The 13,224-nt window shown below is 41.8% G+C and overlaps 1 protein-coding gene across 1 annotated transcript; it reads right to left on the reverse strand.

Moving 5' to 3' along the window:
- Positions 1-7,814: 7,814 nt before the first annotated feature.
- On the reverse strand, positions 7,815-12,468 carry LOC117446473 (nuclear factor 7, brain-like). The gene is made up of 2 exons (XM_034082657.2): positions 12,313-12,468; positions 7,815-9,632 (listed from the first exon to the last, which is right to left on the reverse strand). Exon 2 carries the CDS (start codon positions 9,613-9,615, stop codon positions 8,230-8,232), a length of 1,386 nt encoding a protein of 461 aa, XP_033938548.1. The 5' UTR covers positions 9,616-9,632; positions 12,313-12,468; the 3' UTR covers positions 7,815-8,229.
- Positions 12,469-13,224: the final 756 nt, after the last annotated feature.

Genomic DNA, 13,224 nt, shown 5'->3' on the forward strand with positions numbered 1-13,224 from the left:
TCATTTCCCACAGAGCCCCAAAAATAATGTGTTAGTCCAAAAACATGCTTGATTAGTCATTGTTTTAAATCATGCAGTTGCACTTGATCATATGCAGACACACACCCACACTCACACTGTCAGGTTTTAAAGTCAGGTTTGGTCAGGTTCACCCCAGAGTCAGTCATTGACAGTGCCTCCTCAAGTTACCCTGTCGGTCAGGGTCAAAGGTCAGTTGGTCTCAGTCTTTTTGGCCATGTCTCGTGCTCTGCAGAGACTTTGATGTTTAAGCATAGGCCAGTATCCGTTGTCTATAAAAATCTGTATATATGGAGCGCCATCATTTATTAATTCACAATTACAACTACAATGTTCAAGATATCTCCAACCCCTCATTGGAACAGCTGTTTCCCACATTCCCTGAAAAGTGTCTAGCCAAAAAATGTCACTTCCCCATTGTACACCACTGCAGTTCATCCACATATAATCCACATCAAAATGTCCAATAGATCTATTTCAGAAACTTGTGCACACAATTATTATCTTGAGTCAAACCTCTACTAGGACCTGTGTAGCTCTTCATCGGTCACTATACTCATGTATCTTCAATTCTGGTATACCTAAAAAACAATGTTAACGTCTTTAACCGTGTGTGGAACCCTGGGTGTCCGAACATGTAACAATCACTCCTTCCTCTATCAAGGACCTAAAAACAGAAGTAATTTCATCAATGGTTTGTAGCTGAACTTAGGAATTATCCCTCATGGTAGGTATGTTTTTACTTTTTAACATCTCTAAATGTCAGTTAATTACTAACTAAATGAATGTCCATTAGGAGGTGGTGCCGCTAGTCTTCTAAACTCATAATATGGTGCCGTGCGCTTCCTGTGAAGCTGCAAGTAAGATTTTAAAACCCACTGCAGGGTGGGTCGAGTGACCCCTCCTCCCTATTGGTCGTCAATAATATGCACCATTACAATGGGTGATTGAAGGCCCCACATTATTTCCCATTTCAGCATCAGCCTTCTTTACTCTAAAATTACTTTTTAAATAGGAATATTTAGAATTGGAACAAATATTCAATCTTCAGAAAAGTTCTTAACCAATGTCTATCTAGTGAATAGCCAACATATTTTAAAATGTCAGATGTATAAAAATAAGCCTAAATACTCCCTTACCATCAAAGTCCAAATCTAGACATAAGGTGAACAGTTTTGGTAATGGACAATTTAATCTAAATACAAAACAAAATTGGACTTGTGTCCTTGTTATTTGTTCTTCAAAATACATTAGCAAATACCCTGCGAAGTATTCGCAACCTAACTAACCCTCCCTAGGATATGAAATCCATGAATCCCTTTACTCATAGTTAGTTTATATGTCTAGATTATTATGTGTGACCTAATAATCAGATGTCTTGTTTGCCAAACAAGGATATTAAACTTTAATCTTTTCAGTATTCCAGACCATCGTTTAAACAATCAACCTCCCTTCTCAAACACTAAACCCATTGTTGTACACCACCCTCTGGAGAACTCTTGCACAGTTATGCTGTCAAATCATCGCATAATTTCTTCAGAGTCTGAACAGTCTGAGAGCAGCCTGTCTCAAGATCTTGTCATAATGTGAACAGTCAGTGATGCGTTGTCTTCTGCAGCTGTAGTCAATTGGATCAATGAAACTCTTGTTTTGCACTGGGATGTCCTGAGGGGGAAGGAACCTCTGGATCAATGTGGTACAATCAGCAGACACACGTTGTCCTCTGCACAGCAGGAATCCCCAAAAACTTCAGTTCCTCTTCACACCACTGTTGCCTTGGCAACGAGGTACAAGCAAAATGTCAAACCCTCCTCAGAGATGCGTTCTTTGCACAGTTCTTCTGTTTCTGTAGTGAGCAACTCTTCACCAACACACTCATTCAGAGTACAACCCAAAGCTGGCGCACAACTATCCAGTGCCGCTGTAATCACAATAAATCAGCAACTGGAGAAAAACTCAATTTAAATCTCTCCCCCAAAGGGTTACAAAATAAAACGGCTGAGTGTCTATATGGTCAGGAATGCTGAAACATGTGAATGTTAAAACAAACCAATGGCAGTAGTCTACCCAGATTCTTTACTTCATTAAAAGTAGTAAAACCACATTGTAAAATCTCTTTTGTCTAGTTGAAGTCCTGCTTCTAAAATTCTAGTCAGAAAAAAATAAACTTCATCTTTAAAATCTTCTTTAATTTGAAACCAAAAAAGGTCTTCCTTCTCCACCATGATCCTATTTCTACATCAAAGTCCATACAAACTGATGATTTACCTTTAAAAACCATGAGGAATGACAGTTCTCATAAAACACTATTCTTCCTTACTTCAGTTCTAAATCAAATGAGCCAAACAGGAAAACCCTCCTTAACCACTTGCTTATTCTATTATTTTTGAAATTGTTTATCTAAGTTGTGTTACAAGCAGGTTAGATCTGTAACAAAATACAAAACCAACTGTATTTAGCGTTATATTTGAAAAACAAGTAATCTGATTACAGTTAATGAATATATATTTGTGAACACTTATTATTGGTGGAAAGGTTTCCTCACAAAATGTAATCTCCATTTCTAAAGCTAAAACCTAAATAAATCATCACGGAACAGTTTTCTGTCCTTATCACTTAATTGTTCCAATACAAACTAAAAAACATTGTGAAAACTCCCACTCTTGAGAACATCTCAACACTTTATTCTATCTGAGCACTAGTGTTTGACAGACACGCCCTATTAATCCAAAACGGTCTTTAATGGTATCAATTGTGAACTTCCTTAATATTAATTGTAAATGCAACGTATGTTCTCTTTAGAACACAGATAGGACAGTAGCTACTGAAACTGGTTAATAGCAGTTTTCTGTCAACCTAGTTAAGCATGTTGTTCTCATATCTAGTAAATATATTTGTATTTCATGTTTACTCACAAAACAATATGACATTATTCAGAATAGCAGTTAACTTTATACACATTTTACTCTCTCTGAACTCTTCAAAACATCTACTTCTCTTGTCTCTCTCTCTCTTTCCTCCCTGTGCCCTGCAGCTGCCCAAGCTTCCCTCATCAATCACCTCTGTGTTATCCAACAGTGTGAGATGGCTGGAGCAAACCTTGTTTGTGCAGCACCTCTGTCATGCTTAACCATTTAACAGATTCCTTCTGAATGACAAACTTATAACAACCTCCCGTTTACTTTCTACTCTTTCTTCATAAACTTAAAAACACAATTAATGTCTACTAATGATATTACAAAAACTCCCTCTAATAATCGTTTCATCCATTGTGACATATTTACCGAAACTAAGTTTTTCAACACCTACATGTTTCCAGCATCGCATATTTCACACACTATGAAAGAACCTCCCTGTACTTAAAAATCCCACTGCTTGGTCAGAACAATAGTAAACCTGCAGAGCACACTAATCCGACCACAGTAATGTAATTTGACCCAAGTGTAGGACCATGTCGTTCCTAAAAATGTTAGCAAACACCAAACTACAACTACAACATTTATAGATAAATTGATTTAGCAAAATCAAATGTTATGTAATTCAAAGTGTGACAAAAGAACAATGATTTGTCTTACACATGATTCTGGTCTAACAGAATGACTCCTGACCTCATGGGGTCAAATGACTTGGATGCTGCTCATCCTGAACATGTGGCCTGAAGAACAAAGGACCTCTTACTCATTAACCCAATGGACTCTCAGAGATGAGATCTAGCCATGAGGTGGCTGACTTTAAAATGAACTGTGACAAATAAACCACATGCGTGTGGGTACATTATATTTTACACAATATAACACACAACAACACTACATTAAGACAATAACCACTCAAATGAGCCTTGGTGAAAAGCATGAAAGACAAAACAACTTAATCTACTCTCATTGTTCGTGTACATCTATGCCAATTTGCTGGCCCACTAGCTTAGCAGTAGTTGAACCTCACTGTTGCATGATCAACACAACTCCTAAATTACATTACAATATATATTTCTCACAGTGAGCTCACCATCCAATGCCCAACAAATTCTCATCTCTCCATGTCCAATCTAGGTGGAATAATCCACTATTATGTTCAATTTGAATCAAACTTTAACCTGCATGTACTTCATATACTCAGCAAAACCCATTCTTACTTCCCCTCAACGTTACTGTATGCAATTAATTCCTCTGAAATATAAGTAAAATTCTCAGTAAATGACGAATACCACGAAATTCACAATGCAATGTTTCTTATTTATTTAAATATCTACGATACATTGATCTATTAATCTTCAATGTTATTCACACCTTTTTTTCAACGCTCAGCAGCCATTTTTCAGGCATTTTCGAGAAGAAGCACAAGCAGTCACACTCTGGGCTGCTGCACAGCAATTAGAGGAAAGCTGTGAAGAAAAAAGGTGGGGGCTTTCTCGAACCCACGGTATCCTTCCAGCATGACTTTGCATTTCTTTATCTGACTTTTCTCCCTTATCTATTCATAATTATTCACAGAAAATGATTCCCCGTACAGTCTATCCAGCTTTATGGTGCGATGTTTATTTCAACAGATAATGCGACCTTAGAATGCGCTTCGACACGGCTTTTCAGCGATGTGGCATTCTCATGGAGCCGAAACCCAGGTCAACAGAATCCTTTTTCGTCACGTTTAGCCTTCTTGATTAATAACCCCACAGAACAAGAGAACGAGATTCCGTTCGTTTCAAAATGGCTTTTTGAAATTTGCGTATCCCCTCTTGGATTTATTGACATATAATACACTGCAGCTCCTATGAGACTGAAAAGCATTATTCAGTTTTGTTCTGGATGGAATCTTTTTTAGGAAACCACTGAACTTCCGCCGATGGGCTAGCCGTCTCGATTTCTAAAAAAACCCACGGGGCCTTTTACCTTCGTCTTACACTCCTCATCGCTTCACGTGTAGCTAACGAGTCAGTCGTGCGATTCTGAAAAATCCACGAGGTTCCTAACCGTTGCTTTATTAATCGTATTTGTTAGTTTGTTACCTACCTATGCTAAAATATGCATTGCACTCTTTACCGTAAATGACACCTGGAAATATCTTTGACAACTCTAAAATTTAGCTTGAGACAATTACAGACCTTCGATAGAAACAGGCGTCCGTTTTACCTTTCAGTTGGATCCATAGTTGTCAAATATTATTCCAGGCATCTCCCTCCGTCTGCTGGCTGCCAGTGTTTCCTCAAAAAAAAAAACTCATGACGTCACCACGTCGGCACGTCCTCACGTCCCCACGTCATGACGTCATCACGTCGGGGTCACCATTTGAAGGAGAAGGTTTGACTTCTCCGCGCCGATCCTATGAGTTTGCTTTAAACGAAGGAACACTCAAAAACAACCAGGACGAGGGTTAAACAATATTCTGTTTTAATTATAAAAGGTAATAATGCAATACAATATAATACATTACCATACCATAAAAAGCCATATCATATCATATCCGTAATGTAAGGAGTATGCCTACTCCTGCCCTGATTCACGTGCTGCAAGACCCTCCGGTCTGAGCAGCGCGAGAAGAGAGGGCAAACAAAAGGATGAACAGGCTTTCATACCAACACACACAGGAAGGGGTGGAGTTAACTCAGCCTCCACACACACACATCCCCCCACATTCCAGAGACCTCAGTTGTGTCTTAAAGGATATTTCCTTGCTCACAAAGATAACACAAATATTTCATCTCTCATATCTCCAACTTCTGGTTACACAGACTGCTTATTATTAATACAAAGTAATTAAACCAACACATATACTATTCAAGATATGTAGACTTCCCTGAAACATGACATGCTAGAGATCTTAAGCAGAATATACTCTCATCCACCCAGCCCCCTGTCCTGCATACCTACACCTCCCCCACAGAGCAATAAAACCCTGTTTACTCCAACCAGCCCTTGTTTATAGCCATTTTAGTCCTCACATTTATGAAAGGATAAAACAGAGAAATCAATATAAAACACAAACACAGGTATTGTTTGAACAGTATTCACTTAACTGCTACTATTGATAATTACCAGAGAAACTCAAGGGACCTCTTTTAATATCTGGAAATTGCAACAAGACTTTCTGCCATTTCAAATGTAACACACTTCTTAAATATCAGATGATAATAATCTTCAGTGTCAACCTACCTGGTAATAAATCTGATTCTGATTTAGGAGCCAGGATAGCAAACAGGTATGTTTTTGGGGGTTACCTGGGTCCCACTCACAGTGAGGGTTAGTGATGTGAAGTTCGCGAACGGTCCGATTCTTTTGAACGGTTCTTTGGTACAAACGAAGGGAATCGAGTCGTACTTGGTGAGAGACGTTCTTTTTTCGTTGGTTCACTGCCTGCCATAAATCCACTCGCCTTTGCGTGAACTTGCTTTCCTGAATGCAAATGTTCCATAGATGATGGCATGCTACTTGAGTAGTAGTTCGGCTGGCTGAGAGATGTAGCAAGTTATACATTTTTCTGTGAGTAAAAGTAGATTTCTGGCAATACAGTCAATCATTATCCTGGTGATTATTTCGCAGATAAACCTAGTAGCCCCGCCCCCTTAAAAAAACTGCTCTTTTCAACGGCTCTCAGAAAGGAACGGAGCCACTAGTGAGGGAGCAGCAATCTTATTGGCTGATGCCGAGCGAAGTGCACAAGCTGGAGTTTAACCAAGGCCAGCACCAGTGTCTTGAATTGGATTATTGCATTAACTGGAAGCAGAGATGGCAAAAGTAAACACATCCTTTACTCAACTAGAAGTACAGATACTCTGCAGCATTCTGATTGTGACCAAGCCAAGTTTCTACAGACTCTACTATTTCCTTACGACGGGCCTCTCCGGGTCTTGGAACACGGGGGCAAGCACTTGGTGGTCGACCTGGGTGGCAAGGCCCAGCACGTCTCGGTGGACCGGGTTAAGGCTGCTCACCTGGACTTGGACCAGCTGGTGGTGCTGGCATGGCCTCCGCGACGGGGCCGCCCCCCCGGCCTTGACCTCTGTCACTTTTTATTCTGAGACGCGTCATGTCAGTGAGGAAATAAACATGAATAAAATGAGGAAAAGAAGCAACTTGTTTTCAGTCTGAAGAAACCTCTGTTCTTGTGAAACTGATTTCATCAGAAATGTTAGTTTGTTTATTATTTGACAGCATTGTAACATCTGTTTGCTCTTCTCTCAGTACATGTGATTGTTGCTGCTTTAATAATCTGAGTGATATCATTAGTCATATTAATGCACAGCTCTATTGTGACATACATGTTTTTATATATTCATGTACTGCACACATTACTTTATCTTCTCCATTATATTATTACTATATATTATTATATTGTATTAAACGTTTTAGCTGAATACTCAACTCTGATTGGTCAAATTGGAAGTTTAAGAGGTTGTTAAAACTCGATAACACACCGCTGCCAAGAAATCAGTATTTTAGATTGAGATGAAATCCTTTAGAGTTTATAAACGTGTGCATTTGATAATCCACGCTGAACAGCAATGGGTCGTCCTCTCTGTTTAGGCTTCTCCTGGGAAAACTGTGTTTAACATTTACTCTGTATTTAAATACTTAGAAATCTCTTTAAAACATTTATTTTATACCCTGACGAAGAGGTCTGTCAGGGAGTTACTTTAAACCCAGTAGCTCTGTATGTTTCATATGATTATACAAGTTTAAAATATAAAAATGGACTGTAACATTCAACTTTTTTCAACTATTTAAAATCAATATTGTCTGGACTGGAAATTAAAATGCATTTCATTTTGGATCTGATAAATGATTCGCTGCTCAAACTTGCAGTTGGATTAAACATATTTTTTATTTATTTTGCCATCATGCACAAATCACAAATGAACAATTTATAACAACATAGTTTCAATAAAACAGAGAAGGTTGAACTATAACCTGACATAAAGATCTGAATCTGGGTGAGATCATTTAAAATGTGAAGAATATATATCTCTTATTTCCTCTAAAGGAAGCAGTGCAGCATATTTGATGAACATGATGTTACTTGGATACAAGTGTCAGCTAAATGCACGTGTTTCAATTTAGTAAAGGTTGACAGTATGATCAAAAAGCAGATTATCAAACTCAATAACAACAAGAATAAAAACATGTTTAGAATAAAGAGACAGCAGGAGGACAGGTTCAGAGGTCAGTGAACGATCCCTTTCAGAGACGAACATCACAGATATAATGATCCTGTTTATCTCTACCTGCTCTGATCCACTGTCACACACACCTTCAGTGGTAATATCTGCACTTCCTCCAAAGTGCTGATGTATGGAAACATCTTCTCAGTGAAAGTGTGTGTGAAGGTGTGTATGTGTGTGTTGGTGTCAGGATCAGAGAACGACAACTTTCCTCCGTTCCAGTCCAGATCAACTCTAACCCTCTGGAGCTCCTTCTTCAGGCTGAGATCAGTGTCTTGATCTGGTGGTGACTCTGCTGAGTATTCACCTTCATTTAAACATATTCCCCATAATCCAGACTCTATGGCTCCCTTCCTCTGGGCAGACTCTGCTAATACACCCAGAGCCCAGAATGTACTGTCTGTAACCTGGACATCCCAGCTGTGAGTCCCTGAGTTAAAGCCCTCAGAGCCCAGGACACAGGGGAAACTATCAAACCTCTCTGGATTATCAGGAAGTTCCTGTTTGTGTCCTCCTGCTCTCACTCTGGTCAGATCTTCAGACAGGATGAGTCCTGGATCAGCAGTGTTTGGGTCCAGGATGAGAGGAGAGTAGGACACCATGTCCTTCATCTTGCTCCAGATGTTGAAGCTGAGGTTGCCCAGGTGTTTGGCCTGGTCTATCAGAGCTCCCGAGGGCAGCTGTGGAGCCTCCAGCAGGGGGCGCTGCAGCCTCTCCACTGCAGCCTTGTAGTTGTGCAGGAAGGAGACGTCTTCAGCTCTCAGCTCCTCCTCTGTGGCTCTGACTGTGTGTGAAAGAGCTGCTATCTCTCTGCTCACAGCCTCCATCTTCTCCTCCACCATCCTCCTCTTCTGCTCCTCTTCCTCCCTCAGTGCAGCCATCCTGGCCTCCTCTTCCTCTTCTAGAAACTGGTGAAGCTTCTTGAACTGCTCCTTAATCTGCGTCTCTGTGTGTAGAGCCTGGACCTTCAGGTGTCCTGCTGTTAGATCAAACTCCACTTTAACTTCTTCAATGATCTTCAGTTTCTCCTGAAAGGGCTGCAGAGCTTTCTGGAGCTTCTTCTTGAGATCCTGAGCAGCTTCATCCATGGGTCTGAATCTGTGGTTGGTGTGTTTCTCTGAATCTCTGCAGACGACACACACTGGCTGCTGATGGTCCAGACAGAAGAGTTTGAGTTTCTCAGAGTGCAGACTGCAGAGAGCCTCTGAAGATCTCTGACCTCTCTCCAGTAAGAAGGTCTCACACAGGTTCTTTAAAGCAAAGTTAATAATGAATTCATATGAAGATTTTCTCCGACAAACTGGACAATCCTTTACTTCTTTCCCATCCCACCAGTTCTTCAGACAGGCTTTACAGAAGCTGTGGCTACAGGACAGGATGACAGGATCTCTAAAGACTTCCTGACAGACCGGACAGCAGAGATCTTCCTCTAACCTGGAAGCCATGTTGTCTCTGAGTGAAGCTGAAACACAGCAGACAGGAAGTACAGTCAGTCACGGCTCCCCTCCCCCTCCTCTACTGACTTCACTGAAATTCACTTTTGGCACTTTTCCACTGCAGGACCTGGCACGGCTTAGCACGGTTTAGTTTGGCCCGGCCCGCTTTTTTTTGCTTTTCCACTTGGGGTAGTTCCGGCTCACGGTTACTTTTTCACTTTTTTTCTGGCCCTCCAAAATCGAGGTTCCTACCGAGCCAACAACCGAGATGAATATGCTAAACTAGGGACGCAAACACTCCCGACTGCTGATTGGTCAGAGAATCGTCAAAATCATTGCGCGAGACAGTCCCCAAGCGTCGCCTAAGAACCATTTTTAAAACAGACAAGCTACCGTCAACAAATCCATAAAGAAATGGCAGCAACAACAAAAACACTCCGTGGTCGTTGGACGAGTGTTAGGATTCGGGAAATTGTGGAAAAGGTAGGACCCAAATGCAGACTACAAAAACTGAAAAAGGTCTAGAAATAAAAAGCGAGCTTTATTTAAAGCCATGAACAAAACATGGCATAGACCAAAACGGTAGCTCAGGAAAACAATAACACAAAAACTGACCGTGAAAAACATGGAGGAAGACCGGAGAGAAAAACAAGAAGCGTGACGTGAAGGGAGGACAAACAAACAATGAACCGACAGGGGAACACAGGAAGAGACAAGACTAAATACAGGGAGGGGCAATCAAGGAACAAGAAACAGCTGGGTAAAGGAGGGAGCAACACAAGGGCAACAGGTGAACACAATCAGACGATTAGACTGGGTAAAGGAGGGAGCAACACAAGGGCAACAGGTGAACACAATCAGACGATTAGACACACCAGGGAAACTAACGACAGGGAGGAAAACACAGGGAGAAGGACCAGACAAGAAACAGGGAGAACAGAACCACAAAACAACACCCATAACAAGACATACAAAACTAAAAACATGACAAAACATTAGGATCGTGACAACGAGGTACAGACGTTACTCCATCTCGTTGCGGATGAAAAAATACCGCGGGAGCTCGACGTCGCAACGCGAAACGACGCCTGGACTCGGCAACGGCTGCAGGATGGTAGGTTTTTGCTAACGCTCTGTTCTTTGCTTGAAAGCGTTGTGTCCCTATCTAAAAAATAGTTTAAATCATTTGACAAACACATGTATATACTGTACATGTTGTGTGATTGCCCAAACTCTCCTCTTACTTTCTTCTGTATCTCGTCTTGCTATACGCAGCCTTTTCCGAAACAAAGTTTGCCTCCTGTAATGTTGTGACATACTCTTTGGTCCGGAGTTGTGAATACCCGGAATGTTATATGAGCGACACCAGTTATGATGTAGCACAGAGCGCGAATAAAGCACAGTCAACCGTACTCGCTGTCTCCTGAGTTGTCTATAATAAAGCAAGATACAAAAGGACAACACTACACCTCCTTGCTGTGATACAAAGCCACATACCAAGAACCAAGTAAACGATCGCTTCCATATCCTCCATTGTTCTGGTGTTTTGTGTCGCATTGAAGATAACGTCACGGCAGTTTTACGCAGCGTCGCTCCGCCCGCCGAACAGCCGATCGCCCCGCCTACACTGCGTCGCTAACTACCCCAGTTACTAGCTTTAATGGAAACGCAGCTTAAAGGTCCCATGTCATGCTTTCCGGTTATCACCCGTCCCCTTGTGTTATGTAGCTCTTTCTGCATGTGAACGGTCTGCAGTCACAAACCCTCAAAGTACACCCTGTAGCGAGTAAACTCTAACACTTTCTTTTACAATTGTTTTCCTTCTGGGTACAGTGACGTCACCATATCCAAATGGACCAATCCGTGGAGCTCCTCACACACCAGGATCCCTTGCAACACTATCAAATGCAGTGGGGGGACCTTTAGCGACGAGCATAGAGCTCCCTGAACGTTGGTAATAGACGAGTTGGGATCGCGGAGAAACACTCACTCAGCCTTGTCTTTTCTCAGCCGCGCTACTGCGCGGAGTTTCGCCGGCACATACACTGACTGCCTAGTCTTTTTTCAGGCTGTGAGTGTTTCGTGAACTGTGTGTGTGTGTGTGTGTGTGTGCTCAGGCTGAGTTTAGCTGTGTTTCGCTGTCTCGCAGACCCCACGCAGCAACCAGGAAACGACACCAGTAATCCAGCTCACACTGTCCGCTCCTCGAGCCTCAAAGGGCGGAGCAGCGAGCCCCACAACGTCCCGCCAACACGGCCCCCAGACCCCACGCAGCATTCCCATCTGTTTGTCATCACTGGTGTCATTTCCTGGTTTCTAACAAACGCCATGGTAACACATAATCACTGATGTCCAGCTGTAACGGTGGTGGCCTCATCAGAACAGAGTGGGCGAGCTGACCAATCAGAGCACAGTGGGCTCATAGGGAGGGGGGGGGGCAGGAGCTCCAACAAGCCGTGTAGGACAGAGAGTGAACACACAGACTATACAGAGATGCTGTGAGAAACCAATGTGAGTTTGGAACATTGAACAATGTCAATCTATTCTAGTCGACCTCAACAATGGAATAATGAGCAGTAGAAATGGCCATGACGTGGGACCTTTAAAGTCAGCATGGCCTACCAAGGCCAAACTAAACCGTGCTAAGCCGTGCTAGGTCCTGCAGTGGAAAAGCGCCATTTGAGTATTGTTTGGAGTCAGACTCACCTTCAGGGGGTGGAGGGTCCGCAGGTTGAAGCAGCAGTGTTGTAGTTTCCACTTTTCTCTCCTGTAGCTGAACTCAGAGGAAGTTGTTAGTTTGGTCTGAAGGCGAATGTGATCGTCTGATTTTCAGTCCGTCTGTCTCTCTGCAGTGAGTCAGGTGAGGGAGGAGCTCTGTCACGCCTCCTCTGCTGAACTCTGTCTCCTCTCGTGTGACTCAGGGAGTGTCTCAGTCCAAAGTGCGGATTCATTGCTGGAATAAAGGTTATAGTGCAGTGAGTTAGAATATTAACTAAGATGTTGTTAAAGAGCTGAAGTAGGCTCCCATAGTGTGAAGGTTTCACAAACTAAACTCAAATATCTGTCAAGTATATGGCATCAGTTTAAAACATTGAACCCATTTATCTCTAAGAACCTGTCATCAACAAATGATCCTGGACTTCATCACAATGGCAGATGTCATAATTATGTTATTCATACTAAAACATAATCAGTCACGAAAAGACAACCATTCATTTAGAGAATTAGCTATCGTTATGCTATAGACATTATACGTGCCACAAATTATGTTTAGTTATTATTACTTTAATTATTGGCAGAAATACATGCGTGCACAAACAGGACCTACACACATGCACTAATGGAGAGGTGTCAGATAGGGATAGTTGGGTTTGGTGCCGACAAGGCAAACTGGCACCTCTCCAGCTACATTAGATCAAACGTTATTGTCATTGCACAGAGTACAATGAAATGCAGTTTGCATCCAACTAGAAAGGTCACAGTAAAGTGTATGAGGTTTCAAAAAATTCACATTTCAGATCAATGTTCATAAATGTACAAATATAAATACATGAGAGAGCTACTTTTAAAGTTGCCAGTCTGCCGAGGTCTACCAGTCCAAATAGAGAGGCGTAGCCA

Source organism: Pseudochaenichthys georgianus, chromosome 5 (genome assembly GCF_902827115.2).
Source record: "Pseudochaenichthys georgianus chromosome 5, fPseGeo1.2, whole genome shotgun sequence".
NCBI lineage: Eukaryota > Metazoa > Chordata > Actinopteri > Perciformes > Channichthyidae > Pseudochaenichthys > Pseudochaenichthys georgianus.